Source organism: Marmota marmota, unplaced genomic scaffold, assembly GCF_001458135.2.
Source record: "Marmota marmota marmota unplaced genomic scaffold, marMar, whole genome shotgun sequence".
Lineage (NCBI taxonomy): Eukaryota > Metazoa > Chordata > Mammalia > Rodentia > Sciuridae > Marmota > Marmota marmota.
In genome coordinates this window covers 1,951,246-1,974,768 of record NW_026000283.1, presented here as the reverse complement: position 1 = coordinate 1,974,768, position 23,523 = coordinate 1,951,246, and the positions used below count along the sequence as shown (strand labels likewise).

The 23,523-nt window shown below is 41.1% G+C and overlaps 1 protein-coding gene across 7 annotated transcripts in view; it reads left to right on the top strand.

The window, feature by feature from the left end:
- Ocrl (OCRL inositol polyphosphate-5-phosphatase) overlaps positions 1–14,002 on the top strand; it is a 64,497-nt gene extending 50,495 nt beyond the window's left edge. For 6 of the 7 annotated variants that reach the window (XM_048797128.1, XM_048797127.1, XM_048797130.1 and 3 more), the window contains 4 exons: positions 682–766; positions 1,401–1,528; positions 3,128–3,239; positions 3,445–6,124. In XM_048797128.1, coding sequence (XP_048653085.1) covers positions 682–766; positions 1,401–1,528; positions 3,128–3,239; positions 3,445–3,569 — 450 coding nt within the window. In that variant the 3' untranslated portion in view covers positions 3,570–6,124. Of the gene's footprint in view, positions 1–681; positions 767–1,400; positions 1,529–3,127; positions 3,240–3,444; positions 6,125–13,796 lie in introns of those variants that run through there. The other variant, XM_048797131.1, reaches the window with a different exon arrangement.
- The last annotated feature ends 9,521 nt before the right edge of the window (positions 14,003–23,523 follow it).

The window sequence follows — 23,523 nt, the reverse complement described above, 5'->3', positions numbered from 1 at the left end:
ACCTAAGACCATGGTCTAAGTACAGTGGCAGAGCCAGGACTAGAACTGAGAATGCCTGTCTCCTGGCTCTGCACATTTTTCTGAGTACCTTAGTTTGTAATGCCCACTTTAGCTGTCAAATAGCCTTATCGACTTTAAAGTCCAAAGCAACTTTAAGCTCATTTCTTTAACTTGGTCCTGATATTTCTTTTAAATCTTTTACATCAGATCTAAAACACTAGCCACCCTGACCCATTACTCCCAAAAGGAGAATTCTTTTGGACTGAATTGGATGGTAATGTTCTCTTATCTACTGAAGAGTAATATAACATGAAATCAAGGTTAGCACAGATATGGCATTTACTCCTTCCCAGCATTTAGTAATGTTAGTATTTGAACATGGTTATGCTGTATGCACTCTGCCTTGTCCAGAGGCTGTCAGGGGGACACCTAGTTTCCTGATCTGGCCACTATTCTTTTGCCCTGTCAGGAATAGACTAAAACCACTGAAGATCTTTTTCTTGTTTGAAATAAAATTTTACGTGGATTGTAGAGATGATTTAGAGGAAAAGTGCTATTTTTAAACTTCCATTCCTAATTATTAATATACATACCACCCTCCCTTTTGCTTTCTGCTGTGATCTTCAGAACCTAGGGGATGATTATCTTGCCTTGTTCCCTTCATTCTGACTTCTTTGGTAGGAGGACCTGTTCCAAACTCCTGGAATGCAGGAAGAGTTACAGCAGATAATTGATTGTCTGGATACCAGCATTCCTGAGAAAATTCGTATCCTTTCTAACCAAGCAAGGCTTAAGAAGCTGGATACCCATCCAGCTTAGCCAAACTCTTCTTCCCACCTACATTTGATTTTCGTATTTCTATATTTATTTTCCTTGTAGTTGTCTTTTATTATAAGATAATCACTAACTATCCAGTTGTTTCTCAATTTCTTTCAGTAAATTTTGACCTCTCTGTGTGTCATGATATTAATAAGGGGAATCAAGGGTAGGTAACAGTGAATTTTAATAAGCATAGAACATAAGAACCACAGCCCCATGACTGTTTTCCTTAAGCCTATCTTTCACTCCTGCCCCCACATGTACTGTCATTAGGAGAGGAAGAAGAATGGGAAACACTGGCAGTTAGTTTATAGGATTGTTCCAGTGGGAACTCCCATTCTGTTGTCTCTAAATTCCCCTGAGTCTGAAATTGGGCCAAGTCTCCCAGAGTCTTTGACCAATTCTGTAACAGCTCAGTTGGAGGGTACCTGGACCAATAACATATCAAACCCAAGTTAGGTTTGGTGTGACCTGAATTCAAGGAGGAAAATGTCCCTTCAAGAGTTTGCTGAAGGCAGCCAGCTGGGACTCTGAATGGCCTTTTTCCTGGAGCCCCTTTCCCTTGACTTAAGGTGATTCAGCGGGCAGTAATCACTCTGTGGCTGAAGCACTGCTCATTTTCCTGGAAGCCCTGCCAGAGCCAGTTATCTGTTATGAGTTATATCAGCGATGTCTTGACTCTGCTCATGATCCTCGAATCTGCCGACAGGTGAGTTTTATTGATCTGAGGATATGTTTGGGGCAGGTTCCCCCACAGAGAAATCATCAGTTTTACAAAGCCTGAGAGTCATCCAGCTGCATGGTAGGATAGGTCTGGGTCTGTTATTCAAGACAGGACACCAGCATTCAGAGTTGATAAATTTTAGGTTATTTCCGATTATATTTGCCACTTTTTTTCCCAGTTGGCCTATTTCTGTTAACAGAAAACATAGTGAAGTGGAAGCCTCTACTCTGAGTTAAGATTGGTGAAGTTGATTTTACATGGCATTCTGATGGTTATTACCAAAAAGGGTGGGTGATATTTGGAAGGAAGTCTTGAGTCTTCTTGGTGTATTTTTAATCTTAAAGTGACCTTGATGCACAATAGCTGATACTACCTATACATCAAACTAGTGAGTGTTGGGGGGAAATCCTCAGTGATGCTATTGTAGAGAATAGCATTCAGTTTGGCTACCTGTCTGGAGAATGGGAAAAGAACGGATTAACACCTACCTTCTTTTGGGGGGAGGGGTTTATTTAATTTTTTAATTATTATTTTTTTTAATTTGCTCCTTTTAGATACACACGACTATCAAGTGTACTCTGACATATTATACATACATGGAGTATAACTTATTCTAATTAGGATTCCATTCTTGTGATTGTACATGATGTGGAGTTTCACTGGTCATGTACTCATATATGAACATAGGAAAGTTCTGTCCAGTTCATTATACTGCCTTTTTTATTGTCATCCCCCCCCCTCTTCCTTCCTTCCTCTTTGGCTACTCCAATGAACTTCTACCTTCTTTTTTTAATTCAAATTCTTTTTTTCTAAAAATTGTACATATTTATAGGGTATAGTATGTTAATTCCATATAGGTAGAGAATGCGTAGTGATTAAATCAGTATAATTAACATTGTCATCTCCTTAAACATTTATCATGTCTTTCTATTGAAAATATTTGAGTTCCTCTCCTCTGGTTCTTTAGAAAATGTGTAATAAGTTGTAAACTCCAGCCACCTTACCGTGCTATAGAAAGCTAGTACCTACTGTTCCTATTTTAACTGTATCTGGTCAGATGACCTCCCTCTGTTGCCCCACCCCCACCTCCTTCCTGGCCCCTGCTGACCACTATTCTGCTCTTCCCTTCTACGAAATTAACTTTTTAAGTTTCCACATATGATCTTTTTTTTAATCTTTTTTTATTTTATGGGTACTTTTTCGTTATACATGACAATAGAATCAATTTGATATAATTATACAAGCATAGAATATATCTTATTCCAATTAGGACCCCAGTCTTATTGATGTACATGATGGTGAGATTCACTATAATACCTACCTTCTTATGTAGAACTGTGTGCATATAAATCTGTGATGACTATATAGCCTGGTCATTGAGTCAGGGACCAAACAATATGACCATTCTTACTTAGAAGATACAATTTGGAAGGTATTATGTTGGTCATGAGTAACTAACGGAAGGCAGTGACAAACAGGGTCTACAAGGATTGGATTATAAACTGCTTTTATTGAACCTATAAATTCTTTTTACTCCCTTCTTCCACCTGTTTTCCTCACTGCCCACCCCCTTTTTAAAAACAGGTAATTTCTCAGCTGCCAAGATGCCATAGAAATGTTTTCCGTTACTTGATGGCATTCCTTCGAGAACTCTTGAAATTCTCTGAGTACAACAATGTCAGCGCCAACATGATCGGTAAGGGTACTTCATAAGAATGGTTACATGAGGGTGTTTGTGGACAATAATCTGTGTATCATTTATATTTTATACCTTATGGATGTTCAAGCACATGACAGTCATTTCATTCCTACTGTCTTTGTTCCCTGGCCTGCCATCCCTGAGGTTTTGCTCACATCATATCTGACAAAGCTTTTCCCCTTTTCTTTCTCTTGCCCTCTAGCCACTCTCTTCACTAGTCTTCTCCTAAGGCCTCCACCCAACCTTTTGGCAAGACAGACTCCAAGTGACCGCCAGCGTGCAATCCAGTTCCTTCTGGGCTTTCTGCTTGGGAGTGATGAAGACTAAGTCTTTTCTTCTCCAAAATTCTGGAGGAGAAAGATCTTGGGCTCCAAGTATTTCAGAATGATTTGAGAAGGCGTGCCACAGGAAGGGTCTATTGCAGGATCTCAGGTTCTGTTAATAGTGCAAAAGAAAGAGAGTTTCTTAATCCCTTCTTTACCATATTCTACACAGCAAAATACTTTTAGACTTATATTGCCAAGCCAAAGTTACCATATTTTGGTGTTTTTGTGTTTTCTCTTTATAAGGCAAAGAGGTCTGTATTTACACTCCTTTATCTAGGGATATGTTTGTTGCCCTTCAACCCAATTGTCATGATTGTCCTTAGTCATAGGCCTAGACTCTGAGATGTTTCCATTCTAGGCCTATAAGCACTACTTCCTATTTCTCAGACTTGTCTGTAGTCCTTCGTATAATGCACTTTTGACCCACTCCTCCCCATGTCACTCCTTTGCACTCCCCTTCACTCATTCTATGACTTCAAAGGAAGCCTGGTTGAGGCTAATGACTCCTTGGATGTCCTTAACAGTGAGTTCAATGTTTGTAAGTGGTCATTACATGCATTTGTGCATTTCTACTACAATGGCATCTATATGTCACTGTTATTGGCCTTTTTGTGGATCCGCACTGGGTGGAACCATTTTTCTTGTCTCAGATCACATTTAGTAACATAACTTTAGGAGTTATAGAGATGGCATCACATTGATATAAGAGAATCACAGTCAGAGTGGAAACACTTTGAATATTTCAGGAGTGAGAGTATTCACATTTGATAAGTCCTGTTTCCTACTCTCCCTTTCCTAGTATTATTTACATTTTATATGAGGATCAATCCTGGGTACTAAGGGACCCATCTCCCACTTGGAAATCCACCTCTAATGGTGGGCACAGTGGTACATGCCTGTAAATCCCAGCAACTTGGGAAACTGAGGCTGGAGGATCGCAAGCTTGAGGCCAATCTCAGCAACTTAGCGAGACCCTGTCTCAAAATTTAAAAAAAGACTGGGAATGTAGCTCAGTGTTAAAGCAACACTAGGTTCAATCCCCAGTGCCAAAAGAAAAGAAAGAAAAAATCACCTCCAGAGCAACACTTGCCATTTTCACTACATTGTAAGAGGGAGTCTGTGTGCCTCTAGCAGCCCCCTCTGGAGCTATTGCTCCACCCACAGCAAGGATATTGAGGATAACCCTTAGAACCCTTCTTCAATCTTCTGAAGTACCAAGGGACATGTGTTACCCCACCCCAGCGGGGCTGACTTTGAGCTCCATATCTGGCTCCTTCAAGTAAAGGATGTAGAAGACTCCCTTTGGCTCCCAGTCACTGTATCCAGTACTGTGTAAGAGAGATTGATCAGTGAGACCAACCATAAACCTTGCCTTGCTCACCCAAGATAACCCTCTGAATGTTTCATTCATTCAAGCTTTATGGGACAGCCTTTTAAAAAATGAATTTGTTGATTGACAAACAAGCCACGAGCCACTGACTGCAAAACTCCCTGATGCAATTGACTTCCTCCTGGTTTTCTTTCATTAAAACCACTCCAAGCTGATTTACTCTGCCCTGTTAACATTAGATTCCAGGAGCATAATATATAGACTGTGCAATCTTGGGCTTTGATTCCTTGACTCTTCTAGAGCATCCAATGAGAGGGCCAGGGGAAACTCTACCACTGAATGGTTCTTCGATTCTTCAATCTCTTGAAAGTTGAGTTCTTTGGGGGAAGAAAAGGTATGTATACTGTGATATACTGGTTAAACCCTTTCCTGATTGGGACTGAGAGAAATTAGAGTCAAACTACTGGTGCCAGATACCTTAAGGTCTAATAGGTCAGGGCTGGGTGGTGAACTTAGTTGATGGAAGACTGAGAGCAGAACAGTTTTGTCATCTCCAGTAGTCCACAAAGTGATCACAGAAAGAGGCAGGTAATAGGAGCTAGATAATAGGAGCTGAGACAGAGTCCTAACACAGGGAAGTGGTTTTGGGGGGCCTGTTTTCTAATGTGTTTCCAACTTGGGGTCTTTGGGTGACCAAGGGTATGGTGAGTAGGAGCTCTGTGCAGCACACATATAGCTCTCTTTCTTAATCAGGTCAAAGCACTAAGTGGTTTACTGCCTCAACCTTTTTTCCAGCTCATCCTGGGATATATACAGGGTTGAGGGTTTTAGACAATCTCTAGGTAGAGGAGAGAAGACAGACCAGACATAAGAAATCTGTTTTCCTCCCATGCCTGTCCCAGCATCCCACCCTCTAATTCCTAAGTCCACCAAGGTACTATTTCGTAGTCTCTCCAAATTAAGGATTTCAGATTCAACTGGTAGGGAGGGACTCTGCACCTGTTGTTTTAGGATGAAATGGTTCAAACCCCTGAGGTGACATTGCATTAGCCTCCCTTTCGCTGTTTTCTGATTCTTATTCTGTAATTGTTTGTTATATTTCCCCCAAAACGTCTTAATCACTAAGCAAAGCTGCTAGTGGGATTCTGTATTTTGTGTCATCTTTTTTATTATAATTTATTGCAAATTCTTTTCTGAATAAATATATGTTGTGTGAAAAATCAAAATGTGATATTGGTGAAAAAGAACTGAGGAGGGAAGCTTATATCACTGGGTCTCACTTGATTTTGCTGTAGTCTCCATCAGATATGCCTTTGCTGTGATCTTCTATCTTACAGGGAAGTATCATTTATAGGAATTCTCAGGCTGAGACTGTAGCTCAGTGATGAAGCATTTGCCTGACATACGCACAGCCTTGAATTTGATCCCTAGCACTGAAACAAACAAACAAAAATGCTTTTCAGTGTATTTGCTCACAGAGATGAGAAGCCATGTATTTTTAGAAGCCAATAAAGAAGTAACACTGGCCGGGTATAGCTCAATGGTAGAGCCCTTGCCTAGCATGCTCCAGGCCCTGGGTTTCATCCCCAGCATTGCAAAACACATTTTAAAAAGTCATATGCTTTCACTGGCCAACCAGATACCCTTATTTTAATCCTAAGCACTCAGGCAACAAAAGGAAAGGATGTAGATCATTTTGTTAGATTGGGGCTAGCTGTGTTGCCCAGACTGGCCTTGAATTCCTGGGCTGAAAGGATCCTTCCTCAGCCTCCTTTGTAACTGGGACTACAGGTACATGCCACTGCACCCAGCTGTATGTTGAAGTTTAATGCACATAAATTTCACACTAGGTCAGATCCATGATCCTTCCAGCCTCAGAAGTTTGACAAACTCTTAGCATACATATTTGGAGAAAACCCAGTTGTCCTTGTTGACATAACCTCAGTAGGTTAACCATGACTCCAAAAGAGCTTGTTTTCACATAATTCATTTTGCAGCTTTTGAAAGCCAGCTTTGAATTTTTATTATCTTTTGGAATGATGAAGTACATAAATTTAGTACTTTGGGAGTCTCTAATCTAAGGTACCACTTAGAGAGGATACCCTGGATCTGAGCAGGGTGCCATTGTTTCCCAGCAAATCTCCATTATGAATTTGTAGTTCTGATTTCATTCCCTTTGAGACTGAAGAGGCCTCAGTTGGAGGCTTCTTCACAACCAGGGCAGTTCCTTCCAACTGTGAGCTTGACCCTGATGAATGTGCTGACTCAGTGTTATCAGGAATAGTTTTTCTAACCCCACCCAAATGCTTGGCAGAAGAAGGTGTTTCATTTTGAGAGTGACCTCCCCCTCAGCAGCATTTTTCCCCAGTACTGGGGGGTTGAACCCAGGGGTACTTTACCACTGAGGTACATCCCCAGTCCTTTTTTATTTTGAGACAGGTTCTCTCTAAATTGCCAATGCTGTTCTCAAACCTGCAACTCTCCTGCCTCAGCCTCCCAGGTCACCGGGATTACAAGGTGTGCACCACTGCACCTGGCAATGCCCAGCAGTTTTTACACAGTGACTGGCAGTGTGGCATAGGAGGCATGATAAACATCCTTTCCTGAGGTTGCAGGAAACTACATCCTGAATATTGGGTTTCTGTTACAGGAGATCCATTAGGGCCTGTCTGATATCAAGGCAAGTTGAAGAATTGGCTCTTAGTGTTCCCTAATAATCCAAAGCTGCACACTGTAACTGTGAAGTCACAAAATGTCTGGGAGAGAAATTTAGTGCTGACCTAATTCAATCTCATTGTTTAAATGGGGAAAGTCTTGGGACAATGATTGACCTAAAGTCACTTAGGTTAGTGACACAGTACAGCAGAGTGGGAAAAAAAAGCTTGAGCTTTGAAGTTAGATCTGGTTCAATGAACACTCTTAACCTAAACTCCCCACTTAACATTTTGCCATAATTGCTTTATCTCAAAGGGGTCTGGTTTATTGCATGTGACTTTGGACTAGCTAACCTCTTGTTTTCTTGCCTATAAAATGGAATAGGCATAATATTGATCTTACATGACTTAATTATGTGAGTCTCTTCATTTCCTTGTTAAAAACCTTTCAGGGGCTTCCCAGTGCATTTAGAATAACATCAAAACTTTCCCATGGCCTACAAGACCCTGCATTAAGTGAGAAATAATTAAAGTTCCCAGCATAGTATCTTGCACATAGAAGATGCTAAATAGATTCCCACTTCCCCAGCTTTCTCCTCTGTTATATTGACTGAACTTAATACTTTAGATCTCCCTTTTGATGATAACCTTGTCAGGTAGGTAAGATCAGGCCAATGGTCAGCCTGTTCAACTCCCCTACACACACCAGACATGCCATCACATACTTTTTATGGTTCTGTATTTTAGAATTTTCCCATAAACCTTTTTGTTAATGAGGGTGAGGTATAAGTCAAAGAATGAATAACAGTTTACTGTCACCAACATGTGACACCTGGTTGTTGTCCAGCTTCAGGAGCCACACCAGCTGCTCTGCCCATTCTTCCCTGCTGGCCTTTTGTTCTTTCCTGTGGAGCTTTGCCTTTTCCTGGGTGCCTAGCTTCTGACTTGCCTTGTGAGTAAATCCCTCTTTCATTATGACCTTTGCTATTTGGTCCTTGTCTAACTTCTCACCTGAATTGATTTTTTACCTAGCCAGTGCTACCTTCTCTCTCATCTCCTCCTGGTGATGAGATCAACCCCTCCAGATCTTAGAGCAAAGAAGAGGGGCTTGCTTGTTCCTTGATGCTTTGAAACTGTGGTTTTGTGTTGTTCACTTCCCCCATCTTCAATTTAGGTGAGTGGTTCTTGATCCTGGCCACTCATTACAGTCATCTGGGGCTGTGATTGCCTCTGATCCCCAAACTGGCAGCATCAGCTTACCTGGAAACTGTCTAAGTCAGTGGTTCTTATCATTGGCTGCACAACAGAATTTCCCAGAATACTTAAAAAATAAGGAATAAAGTTTTATTTTGATTCAGTTCTAGAGACTGAGAAGCTCAGGAGCATGACACTGGCATCTTCTTGGCTTCTGGTGAGGGCCTCCTGCTCCTTCATCTCATGGCAGAAAGTGGAAGGACAAGAGAACATGTGCACAAGTGAGAAAAAGGGGCTGAACTCCCATGATAGCTAATCCATTTCCAAGAGAAGGGCATTAATGTATTCACAAGGGCTTCATTACCATGGCTCAAACACCTTCCACAAGACCCCATCTCCTAACAGAGTTATACTGGGACCAAGTCTCATCTTGAGTTTTGCTGAGGACAAACTATATGGGGAGTGGTGAGAGTTTGCATTTCTAACAAGTTCCAAGGTAATGTTGAGGCTACTGGTATAGGGACTATAGATTTTGCCAATTCGGTTACTGACTTCCACAACACAGTTGTCATTACCTAGTTCCCAGTTGTCCTCTCTATCTCAATACCCCCTGCCATCATCCTTGGTGACTTCAGTGTCTACATTAATACCACTATTTCAGAGGCCCTGAGACCTTCACTTCCACTCTTTTAGCTATCAACCCAGTACATAGCTTTTCTGCAAGCCTAGCCACATATTACCCTAAAAGGGCCAGAGCTCTTAAATCAGCCACTTCTACTTTTTCATGCTCTTTAAGCATCTTCTTCGTCCTAACTAGGAAGTCCATTTTTTCAAACAATTTCACTCTGCTTGTCCATTAATTATTTTCATGGCATCTTGTCACTTACAATGACTTTAAATGCCAGCTCTAATGTCCCTGAGTCCAAATGTGTATTTCCAACTGAAAGCTCTCTTCTGAGTTTCTGCCCAGTATGTCCAATTAGCTAGGTGACATCTCCCCTTGGATAAGTCATAGGCATCTCAAGCTTTAAATATACATAATAGATTTATTTTATTTTGAATTCTTCTAACTTCACTGAACTCAGATCCTCTATCAGTCATCCCTCATCTCAGAGAATGTCAGTGTCATCTACCCAGTTGCTTATTCTAAGCATCTAGGAGTTAGCCTTGGTTTCTCCCTGTCCCATCAACTCCACCTTGATGACAATGCCTGACATTCATCACCTCCACTGCTAATATACTGATCCAGGTCACCATCATTCCTCACGTGGACAGTTGTAATAGCCTTCTACCTTGTTGTCTGTCTACCTTTGCTGTCCTTCATTCTACACCAGGCAGCATGACTTAAGAGCATCAATATCACCATTCCTCTCTTGATAACCCTTCAGTAACTGAATTCCTAATGAACATAAATGTCATAGTGGTCAGATTTACAATGCAACCTAAATTTTCCCATGGTCCTCTAGGCCCTGCACTGGTGGGTGCCAAATCTCTGAATTAGAACAAGATATATTTCATGCTTGCATAATTATGTCAAAATGGATTCCACTGCCATATATAACTAAAAAGAACCAATATTTTTTTTTAAAAAAAAAGAATCACCTGGAGACATTGTTAAATGGGTCCCATGCCCCATGTTTCAGTCAACTTTGTGCTAATGTGACCAAAAGACCTGACAAGAATATTGTAGAGAAAGAAAAGTTTATTTTGGCTCATGGTTCAGACATTCAGTCCATGGTTGGTGGACTCTATAACTCTGGGCCGAAGGTGAGACGGGACATCATGGCATAAGGGTGTGGCAGAGGAAAGCAACTCAAGACATACTAACCAAGAAGAGAGAGCTCTGCTCACCAGAAACAAAATATAAACCCCAAAGGCACACCCCCAGTGACCTACTTCCTCTAGTCACACCCTACTTGCCTACACTTACCACCCAATTGGATTAGCAGTGAATTAATCCACTGATTAGAATACATTTCTCTAATCATTTCACCTCTTGAAATTCTTGCATTGTCACACATGAACTTTTAGGGGATACCACATATCTAAATCATGATACCCCACTCTCTGAAATTCTGATTAAGTAGGTTTGAAATGAGGCACAGGAGTCCACATTCTGAATAAATACCTAAGAGCATCTTGATGCAAGATTGCTTGGACCACACTTTGAGAAATATTACCCTGAAGGATCCTGTCCCTGTGTACTAGTAACCTTTCCCCAGCCCTGTCAATATGACACTCTTCTTGTACCCCTTCCAGTGAGCTGAGAGCTCTTTCCCAGTTCGGAGCCTTTGTACATATCTCTACCAAAAAATTAATTCCCTACCCACTCACCTTTCAGGATGCCTCAGCCCCCGTCTTTGCTATACATAATCGTATCACCCACCCTGTGCCATTCACTTTTTCTGCTCCCATTCCTGAGCCTTTTTTCATGGCTATCTGGCTAACTGCCCCTGGGCCTACCATATGTGGTTGCACAATTCTCCTTTTCATCTCTTGCTGAATGTTCACCTACTTGCTCCACTGGGACTTGGGAGGCAGGAAACTGTAGTGGCTCTTCACACAGGCTCCAGGAGCTAGAATGAATTCAAATACCAGCTCTGCCACTTCCCAGATGTATGATATTGAGCAAAAATTAATTGACCTCTCTATGCCTTGATTTACACATCTTTTTTCTCTAGCTTTATTGAGGTATAGTTGACAGATGAAAAATATATATATTTATCCATGTCTTAGTCTCTTTCGCATTGCTATTAACAAAATACTGGTGGCCAAGTACTTTATATTAGAAAAGAGGTCCATTAGCACAGTTTTGGGCATCTAGTGCCAGCATGTGGGCAACTCTGGTGAGCGCCTTTTGGTTACATCACAACAGGGTGAATGGCATCATGGCAGGAGCACTCCAAAAGAAAGAGATCACATAGCAATGCAGGAAACGAGAGATTCAGGGGCCACTTTTTATAAAAAACAACCCACTGTTATAATCCAAGTTCCTCAAGAACCACATCAATCTCCAAATCACTTAAATCACCTTCTACTTTGTTTCACCTCTTTGAGGTTGCTACCACCTCAACACTGCCACACTGAGAATCAGGCTTCCAGTTCATGAACCTTTAGGGTACACACTCAAACCATAACAATCCACACCTTATAATAAAAGTAATAGTATCTTTCTTCAGGATTGTCATAGGGTGAAATCAGTTAATATATTTAAAGAGCTTGGAATAGTGCCTGGTAAATAAATAGTAAATGGCAGCAAGTATATGTAGCCCAAACCCTCTATTGGCCTCATGGCTCAGACCCCTCTCCTACTGCCCTTCAAAACTCTACAGGTGACTACACTCTTTAATTTGTGAAAATATCAAAGCAGTCCAACAGAAGCAGTCCTCTCCAAGCACTGCTCTGCACATCAGAATGCCTCTAGCTTCACCTTCTTTCTTGCCACGGCCAGCACTTCCATATTTGAACCCTTCTCCCACCCTTGCCAAACTTTCCCTTTTCAACCATCACCCCCTCCTCTTGCATCTTATTAACTATTTATGGAGTACCTCCTATATATGCCCAAGCTGTTCAAAGTGTGGGGATACAGAAGTAAACAAGACAGAATCACTGCTCTCATGGTGCTTTCATTAGGGTGGGACAGGAGTGGAGGTAGAGATGTGCAAAAAGCAGTACAGGAGAAAACCACAAGTCATCACAAGTATTATGAAGTGAACAAAGCAAGGTGAGTATGAGATGATACAGCAGATGGACTTGGTCAGGCAAGATTGCTATGAGGAGGTAATATTTAAGCTAAGACCTAAATCTCAGGAAGCCAAAACATATGATATCTTGATTTGAATGGTGGTTACACATTATATACCAAAACTCAAAAAAGCCAGTAAAGATCCAGCAAAGAACATTCCAATCAAAGGAAAGAGCAAATGCAAAGGCCCTAAGGGAGCAAAACAGTTTGTCATGTTCCAGGGACAGCCAGGCAGAACACAGTGAGGGGGAGGATGTGCTGGACAAAAGGTGAGCAGGGACAGGATCACAGAGGGCCTGAGGGGACGAGGGCAGCATTTTGCTTGACATGCAACAGGAAGCCATGAGTGCCTTTTCTCAGAGGAACGATGTGAACTGATAGGTTTTTTTCCCCCTATATCCTCTTCCTAACTTTAACAAAATAACTAATAATTTTAGCTATCATTTATTTCAGGTTCTGTAATAATACATTTACTATCATTTTTAGCCTTCAAAACAACCCTAAAAAGTACTGCTCTGGGGCAGGGGTTGTGGCTCAGTGGTAGAGCACTTGTGTATCATGTGTGAGGCACTGGGTTTGATTCTCAGCACCACATATAAATAAATAAAATAAAGGTCTATTGACAACTAAAAATATTTTTTTAAAAAAGTACTGCTCTATCCTCAATTTTATAGATGAGGATATTGAGGCTCAAAGAGTCTATGTAACTTGCTACTCAGCTAGTACTATAATATGATCCCAGAGCCCAAAGTGTGCTCTTAAACACAACCATTACATCCCCAGCTGTACTGAGGGAGAAGGTGGGTATGTTTGCTTTATGTTACTATAATTAAGTGCTTAAGATAGTTAACTTAGAAAGGGTTGGTTTAGCTCATGGTTATAGAGATTCAGTTTGTGATTGGGTTTCCCCATTGTTTGGGGTTTTTGGTGGGGATACTGTATGGCTATGGTAGAAAATGTGTGGTGCAGCAAAACTGCTGAGCCAGAACCCAAAAAGGAAGAAGAGATCAGGGTCCCTTCAAGAGCACACCCCTCATGAACTAACTTACTCCCACTAGGCCCCACCCCCTAAAGATTCTACCACCTCCCATAGCACCACCCTGAGGAGCAAGCACTTAACACATGAGCCTTTGGGGAACATTCAACATCCAAACCATAGCAGTGAGGATGCTCTTTAAAATCCATATCCCTTCTAGCTGTACCCAAAGTGTCATGTCTACTAGATAACCTGTTCACAGCTCAAATTCAACCTGTCTTAGACCCTAACAAGCTTCTCCTGGCATCTTCCTCTCTCCTTTCACACAGACCTGAATCTTTGCCTATTTTTGGCCCTGCTCCACTTCTAATCATTTACCAGTTGCAATTCAACAAATATTTATGAAGCACCTGCTAACTATGGGCCACTGTGCAAGGTTCTGAAGGAAAGCAAAATGGGTAAGATTGGAAATAAGTATATGGTATTTTGTTTTTAAAGAAGAAAAAAAAAAGATTGCTGGAAGAAAAGGAGTTGAGGGAGGAAGGGTAGGGAAAAGGAAAGAGGACAGACAGAGGGAGAGAAGGAAGAATTAATGGGAGGGTGGAGAGGAGAGGGGGAAAGATATGATAAGATGTCCAAGGAAAAGGGAAAGGATCAGGACATTTCACTCCATCTGGCCCCTCCCTATCCCTACTCACTTTCCACGCCTCACAGAATTCAAACCCTCATTACATCAGGCCTGGGGTAATAAACCTAAGGTAATCTAACCCTTTTCTAATGAATTCCCCAGCTGCCAGTTTCTCTGCATTTTAGTCTATCCTACACATCACTGCACTCTTTGATGTCACTCCCCTACTCAGAATCCCTCTGTGCCCCCCTTCCCCACTTACCACAGAAGTTCCAGTTTTTCAGTCTGGCATTCAAAGCTCTCATTAGTCTCTATCACCCATTTCTCTGGCTGAGTCTCCCCCTGTCTACTTTCTCATGCCCACTCCTTCCCTAAACTCAGGCACACTCTTCTCTGGCTCAGTCTGCAGCAGCCACTTAGAACTCTCTAGTCCTTCCCTCTCTACCTATACAAACCCTATCAAACCCAAATGTGACATCTAAGAAGCCTTTCCTCATGACTCCTGCCTCCTGTGAACCCCTAAAACTATTCCTTTGTACAACTATTTTAACATACCACACACTAAATAGTATTGTTGCTTCTTTGGGACTGGAAGCTTCAAGACAGTAGAAAAACTAAGCATATTTGGGGTTTCCCTATGATGCCTTGCAGACAGCAAGTGCTCAATGATGTTTGGTTGGCAAATAAAGATTGTCCCTCAAAGCACTTAAAGATATAAGTGTATGCAATAGTTATTCCTAAAATGTGTATGCAATTAATTATTCATTCTGAGCTCTTTTAACTTCAGAAGAGTGTGTGTGTGTGTGTGTGTGTGAGAGAGAGAGAGAGAGAGAGAGACAGAGAGAGAGAGAGAGAGAGAAAACTTCGTGAATTATATTAATGTAGTCCAAGAAGATAATTTTTAGTAGCCATACAGTACTGCTATTTGCTATTGTTTTTAAGCAACAAAACCAGCCTTGCTGAATTTGTCTTTTTAAAGTAATTCTCAAGATTCCTCAAAACACTAAAGATAGAACTACTATATGATCTAGCAGTCATATCTCAGGATATACATCCAAAAGAATTGAAAACAAAGTCCTGAAGATATGTTTACACACTCCTGCTCATAGCATGATTATTCACAATAGCCAAAAGTGGCAATGAAATAAGCCAGTCACAAAGAGACAAATACTCTGGGGCTGGGGTTGTGGCTCAGTGGTAGAGCACTTGCCTAGCATGTGTTAGGCACTGGGTTCAATCATCAGCACCACATATAAATAAATAAATAGAATAAAGGTGCATCAATGTCTTAAAAAATTTTTTTAAATGTTTAAAAAAAAAGAAATACTCTATGATTCCACTAATGGGAGGTAGTCAAATTGATAGAAAGTAGAATGGGGTTCTTAGGAGGTGAGAACAGGAAATAGGCAGTTATTTAGTGGATATCTAGTTTCAGTGTTGCAAGATGAAAAAGTTTTGGGATCTCTTGAACAACAATGTGAATATACTTAACACTATTGAACTCTATGCTTTAAAATGACTGAGATGGTACATTTTATGTTATGTGTTTTTTACCACAATTAAACTTTTTTAAAAATGTGTAATAATTCTCAGAAAGCAAATCCAACCATATCACCCCTGTTTTAAACCATCCAGTGGTTTCCTAAAATTATCATGGGGATCCACAGGTCCAGTTAGCCTGATTGTCATGAACTAAGACTCCTTTCACACCGTACCACCTACCATGCTTTTGGCTTCAGCCAACTTGTCCTGAACTGGTCTCTGCGCCCTCTCACCACAGAGCCAACTCCTCCCAAGACCTCAATCTCAGCAGAAACATCACTTTCTCTGAGGATCCTTCTGTTGCCACTGCCCAGCCCCAACTAGATCCCAACCTTGTCACATACTGTTCTCACACCCTTTCCTCTCTTTCAGCTTGTAATTACATATTTATTATTTGATCAAAGTCACTCTCTCCCACCAAGTTAGAAACTCTGGAGGCAGAGACATACTTTCTGAATTTTTCCTTAATATCATATCCCTATTACCTAATTTAATGCCTGGTGTCCAATAATCTTTGTCATCTATTATTTCAGTGTTGGCAAAAGCCGGGGAAAACAAGCATGCCTGGGCCTTGTAAAAGGGTAAATGAGTGTCATTTAGCAGTAATGTGGCAATGTGTTAAGAACCTAAAAACATTGACTAGGGTTGTGACTCAGTGGTAGAGCATTTGCCTAGCAGGTACAAGGCCCTGGGTTTGATCCTCAGCACCACATAAAAATAAATACATAAATAAAAAAGTATTGTGTCCAACTACAACTAAAAATTATTTTTTAAAAAAACATTGACACTAGTCATTCTGCATCTAGGAGATGATCCTAGAGGAACACAAGGCATAAGTCTGTGGATGTTTATCCCAGCATTATTCATTAGAGCAAAAATCTGAAAAAAATATTTACATAGTCTTCATAACCAAAAGATTGATGAACACATAGTGGATTTTTATAGATAGAATATTATGGGGCCTTTACAAATAGTATATTTTTGTTGTTTGTGATGATGAGGATCGAACCCAGGGCCTCATGCGTGCTAGGCAAGTATTCTACCACTGAGCTATGTCCCCAACCCCAAATAATGTTCTTTTTTTTTTAATTAGAGCAGTATAGTTATACATAGTAGTTGTGTTCATTTCAACAAAGTCATACATGCATGATATTTGATTTATTCCCTTTCAGTCCCTGTTCCCCCACCTCCCTGCCTTTCCCCACTTTTCCTCCTCTCCTCTCTCCCCTTATTCTTCTTTCTCTACTGATCTATGTTTTGCTCACTTATTTATTTATTTTTGATTGGTACCTTTTACATATAAATAAAGGAGGGATTCCCTGTGGTATATTTACATATGTGCATAGCATGGTTTTGTTAAATTCATTCTGATTTCCTTCCATTTCCTATCCCTCCCTCCTGCCTGATCTTCTATCCCACTGATCTTCCATATATCTTTTTAAAAATATGTATTAGTTGTAGATGGACACAATACGTTTATTTCATTTATTTTTTCATGTGGTGCTAAGGATCAAACCCAGTGCCTCATACATGTGAGGCAAGTGCTCTGCCACTGAGCCACAATACCAGCCCTCTTCCATATATCTTTTTTTTTTTTGAGAGAGAGAGAGAGAGAATTTTAATGTTTATTTTTTAGTTTTCGGCAGACACAACATCTTTCTTTGTATGTGGTGCTGAGGATCGAACCCAGGCCGCACGCATGCCAGGCAAGCGCGCTACCGCTTGAGCCACATCCCCAGCCCTCTTCCATATATCTTTATGATATCCAACCAACCCCACCGTGCACTTTTTTCCCCTTATTTTGCTCTAACTTCCACTTATGAGAGAAAATGTTCAATCCTTTATTTAATCTATCTGGCTTAATTTACTTAGCATGATGTTTTCTATTTCTTTATTTTTTGTACTTTTTAGATATATATGATAGTAGAGTATATTCTGACATATTATACATACATAGAATAAGATACATGGAGTGTATCTTATTCTAATTAGGACCCCATTCTTGTGCTTGTACATGATGTAGAGATTTACTCCAAATGTTTTTGAGAAATTATGACATGGAAACAATGTTAGGATATAACATTCAGTAGAAAAGGTAGGATATAAGTAGGTAGGTACTAAATATTCCTAAAGTCAAAAGATCAAATGTAAAGATAATACAGAGGCAGAAAGATAGTGGAAGTTCATGCTCCAAGTCATTGATAGCAGTCACCCTTAGATGGTGGCATTATGAGCCATGGTGGCTCTGGAATGCCATATAGGAATGCTTAGAAGCCGTTAAAAGGTAAGCTGGGGGGGCTGGGGATGTAGCTCAGTGGTAGAGTGCTTACCTAGCATTCTTGAGGCCCTGAGTTCAGTCCCCAGTAGTGCAAAAACAAAAACAAACAAAAAGGTAGGCTAGGTAATTTTGTCTCCAGGCTGCAAGCTGCCTTTGCATAGCAAACAGTTCTACCTTAAACTGCATGTGTATTCAGAATGAGTTTGGAGTGCTCATGGAGGTTATGGCAAAGCATCTTCAAGCCACTCTTTGGTGCCAACTGCAATGATTTTTTTCACTTGTATATTTTTCTCATTTTGTAAATATTTTACAATGAACATGTATTACTTTTCATAATCAGAAAAAGATCAAGGAAAACATTATTTCATGAAAGAAAGAAATGTTTGTGTGTTAGGATGAATGAACACAGTGTCCTGGTCAGCATGGAGGCGGCTGGAGGGGGCCTTGCCAGCCCAGAGCTGGCCACTCACCACTGCTCCCTCACATTGCAGCCTTGTCCTTTATCTCACATCCATGGGCAGTTCCCCTCCCGCTCTTACAGAGAAACTCAGCAAAAGTATTTTTTCTTTTCTTTTCTTTTTTTTTTTAGTTGTAGGTGGACACAATACCTTTACTTTATTTGTTTTATTTCTATGTGGTGCCAGGGATCAAACCCAGTGCCTCATGCATGCTAGGCAAGCTCTCCACCACTGAGTCACAACCTCAGCCCCCAAAGTTTTATCTTTTATGTAGTTGTTTAGTTTTGGTTTTGTTTCTTCTGCACTGGGGTGAACCTAGGGGTGCTTTTCCAATGAGCTACATCCCTAGCCCTTTTCATTTTTTATTTGGAGACAGAGTCTTGCTAAATTGCCCAGACTAGCCTCAGATTTGCGATCCTACCGCCTCACCCTCCTGAGTAGCTGGGATTACAGGTGTGTGCCATTGCACATATCAAGGTCCTTTCTTGACTATGCCCTTCCGAGGGAGCTCCAAGGCACATTACTTGCCCCCACACACACACACCATGCACACCTCCCACCAAGGGCCTTTTTGCAACCATGGGCCACTCCTCTACCTGTAAGAGTGGCCCTGGCTTCAATAAGCAAGGATCAATTACTGATTGTAGCTATGACCAGTAGATGGCAGAGGAGAATGACTATTTTCAGTTGTAAAACTGGCATTTAAAAATGCACTTTTCTTATTTCATGATCATTTCTTTCTATTTTGGGGAGTACGATAGACTATTTTCCTTACAGTCTCCTACCTATGACCCTAAAAGTCAACAAAAGCAAAACATTTTCTCAGGACTAGATATAACCTGTCTAAAGCCTATGGAGTTTTCAGTCTTATCTTTCACTGAACACCAAACTAAATTAAATAATGTTTTTCCCTGCCATTCTCCCTCAATATTTCAAGTTATTTATAAAGTGTCAACAAAGCTTAAGAAGTAATATTGCTGCTGAAAGCTAATGGCTTAGATCTTCTCTGGAGAGGGGTCAGCTGGGCAGGAAGGATAGAAGTGACTGGGACAGCTGGAGGAGGAGAGGAAAGCACGTATATGAACTGGAAAAGAACAGAATACCCCTGGCCAGATGATAGGAGAAGGAAGTGAAAAGAAAGGAAAAGAAAAAAGAGCATGAGGACTGGGGGCTGAGGCTGTGGCTCAGTGGTAGAGTGCTTGCCGTGCAAGCATGAGACACTGGGTTCGATCCTCAGCACCCATAAAAGTAAATAAAGTTATTTTTAAAAAGGGAATGAAGACTGTTATGGATTGGACTATATCCTCCCAAGTTCATATGTTGAAGTCCTTAACCCCTAGTACCTGAGAATGTAGCAAGGTAAATGAGATGATATTGGACAAGGGTGGGCCCTACTCCATAATTACCACAGATATCCTTGTAAAGGAGGGCACTTTGGGACACACACACATGGGGAGTGCCATATGAAAAGGAAAGCAGAGATCAAGATGATGCATCTGTAAGACAAGGAACACCAAGCAAACCACCAGAAGCCAGGAGAGAGAAGTGGAACAGATTCTCCTCACAGCTCTCAGAAGGAACCAATCCTGCTGATTTCAGACTTCAAGCCTGCAGAGCTGTGAGACAGTAATCTAGTATTTAAGCCTCTCACTTTGTACAGTAGACTTAGGCTCTTTGGGTTTATGTAATAATAGCAGAAAGGGAATGAAATTCTTTCACTCACACCCAGGACTGTTTGATCTGAATAAAAGGAATGATGGTTGAAGGACCTACTCCACAATCATACTTCTTAGAAGAGTTGTCTCCACTTTCTTTTAATTTTTTTTTTAGTTGTAGATGGACACAATATATTTATTTATTTATTTATTTTTATGTGGTGCTGAGGATAGAACCCAGTGCCTCACATGTGCAAAGCAAGCACTCTACCACTGAGCCACAACCCCAGCCCCAAGTTGTCTCCACTTTCTATTCCCATTTGTTCACCTTTCACTCACCCTCAACCTCCTCTAGCCCAGCCCTCTGACATGACTCTCATCAAGATCACCAGCAGCCTCCATTCTGCCAAAGGCCATTTGTCAGTCTTCACCTTATCCGACCTCTTAGCAGCATGTCATCCTTCTGGAATACTCTCTTTACTGGGTTGTCAGGATTCCATACTCCTGGTTTTCCTCCTACCTCACTGACTGCTCCATCTCAGTCTCTTTTGCATGCTCCCTTTCCTTGTTGGCCGTACCACTAACTGATGCCCTGTGCTGAGGTTGGAGCTTAGGTCACTTCTTACTTGACATTCTTTTCCCATCAACCCTACTCACTCATCTGTCTGTAGTCACCAACTGTGTGCTAATGAATCCTCAAACTCTGTCTGAAGCAGTGTTCATCCTTGCTATCTCCACTTCAGACTCATTTGCTGTGGTGTCATATCTTACTCATGTTTATGTTCTGAAGTCAATTAGTTAAGGCAGAAACTGAATATGCCCAGAAAAAAAATCCCTTAAATACCCCCTAAGTGAAATAATGCCTCCAGGAGGCCTCTCTCTTGCTCTGCTCCCCCACACACTGTCATCTTTAGAATGTCTTCAGTCCAGAGAGATGATCATACCTCAAAAGTTATATTTGAACCGAGAGCCACTGAAGGAAGAGCAGAGCTACTTTCTTCCATCTCATACTCATTCTAGAGCACATGCTCACTTGGCCAAAAGGCAGTTGGAACTGCAAGAATATTTTCCACTGTGATTTTTCTCTTTCTTTGAAAGCATGAGCAAAGTTGAATATAGATAAATTGAATGCTTGTGTGACACTATCTGCTGGACATCTCCACTTAGATGTCCCATAGACATCTTAAACTCAACCTATCCCAAACTGAATTCATTGAACCTCCTGGATTTTCATTGAAGGGCAGCACCACCCAACCCTGGCAGTCCTCATACCCCTTCTCTCTTTTGATGGGCAGCATGAGTGATAGCCCAGGATTTGCTGGTGATATGCTTGGAATTGACCAGTGAACTAACACAAAGAGGTTGGTGAAGGCAGAGGGAGACATCTCTCTGGAATGATCCTAATTGAGGTTTAAACTTAATTTAGGGATACCCCTAGGAGATCCGGAATAACATCAAGGCTATGAGAGTACACTAACTATGAGAGTAGACACAGGACATACTATTGAGGGAACACCTGCCAGAAGCCCTGACCATCTACCTAGACAAAAAGGCCCACTTAAGATGTCCAGAAGGACTCTCAATGACCCTATATTTTATGACATTTTCCTGACTAATGTATAATTAACCTCTGGACAAGTCCTCTAGAATTATATCTCAGTTGCTCTTAGGGATTGGCAAACACAGGTCCATTGACCAAATCTAACCCTTTGTCTTTGCATATAGGGGTTTTTTGCAACACAGCCATGATCGTTTCTTTTCATGTAATCTATGGCTGCTTTTATACTAAAACAGAATAGATTGCTTGCCTCAGAGACTATATGACAAGTCTAAAATATTTACTATCATCAGATCCTTTCCAAAAGATTGCCAATCATTGATCCTGTCTGTGGTTGTCTGAGCCCCTATCAGGTCAGGACCCCTTTATATAGCACCTATAAGCCTAGAAATTGATCTTCATAGTAAGTGCATATCTTTATTTTAATATGTCTTTTAGTTGTAGATGGACACAATATCTTTATTTTATTTTTTATGTGGTGCTGAAAATTGAACCTAGTATCTCATGCATGCCAGGCAAATGCTCAACCACTGAGCTACAACCCCAGCCCAGTAAGTGCGTATCTTATAGCATTAGACTCACAAAATTCACAATAAGGACCCAGAACAAAAAATAAAGGAGATGAGAACAATTTACCCCCCACACCACTTATTCAGTGAGCTCATACCTAGAGTGATCATGAGATCAATGGGAATTGTGAATGTACTCATCCTTTAATCTACATGCTTCTTACTGTACAAGCATCTCACCATGCTTAATTAATTCTAATGTTTACTATTTATAGGTGGCATTGGGACAATTGGGTAACCATGTAGAAGAATATAAAGTAGGATCCATACCATATACCTAAACCCAGATGAATTCCCACAGTTGAAGACTGAGAAACTTCCACTGCCTGAGATCATTGGCAGGATAGTCAGGTTAAGAACATGGAAGATGGCTTGTGGGACTCGGTGACTGCGGGAAGGTAGGATTGATGGAGCTGGTCTACAGCAGGCAGACCTTTTGGCTAGGCCAAAGGAGGCTAGGCACTTCACCTTGGTCTTCCCACTGTGTACCTCTGAAAGCTACCCAGGAAGTAGGGCTAAAGCAAACAGTCTAGAAGGGAAAAGGAGAGGCCAGTGGCTCATAGAAGGAGTGTATTTTGATGACACAGGCAGACCAAAATTCCTCAGCCAAGAGGTTGGCAAGCTGTTGGGGTGTTGCACAACCCAGTGAACATGATTATGGTGCTCCTTGATCCACAGAACCCTTAGAGAGTTTTGCATTCTGGAAGACTCACAGCTGATGAAGTTGGTCCAGGAGCTGAGGTAATCCTGGAAAAAAACGGACTGATCCCTGTTTTATTTTTCAAGTAGACAACTGAAGACCTTGTGGGAAAGGAAGAAAGATTCAGGAACTTCAGACCCAAGCCAGTATATAGACCTTTGTAGAGAGTAAATCTCAGACTCTTAGAGGTATTAGAAATAATTAAACTAATAACAGAATAAGCATTCGACATGTTTTAACTCATTTTGCTTGTATGACCACCTTGTGAGGTATTATTCTCATTTTATAGATAAGGCACATGGTAAATTTTATCTCTAGTGTTTAGGCTCAAAAAATAGAGGTCAGGGCCCCAAGGGTACATTGTAAAGACAAATGGCCAAAACCTGATAGACAGGAGAGTGCATGTCGTTCCTCTCAGCCAGACACAGAAGGAAGACACTAGCAGAGGGTCAGTGATAACCTCAGCCTCTGCACCACAGCCTTGGTATCCCCTGCCCCCTGGAGTGTGAGGGAAAGGGAAGAGCTGAGTTTTCTGAGCCAGGGACCTTTAGAATTCTTATTCAGTTGCTCCAGAGAAGCCTTGAGTACCATCCCACAAAGTCATCTGAGACCTGATTGTCTTAGCTTCCACTCCTTGGGGCATAGTCCCTTGCCTCTTGCCATATGCT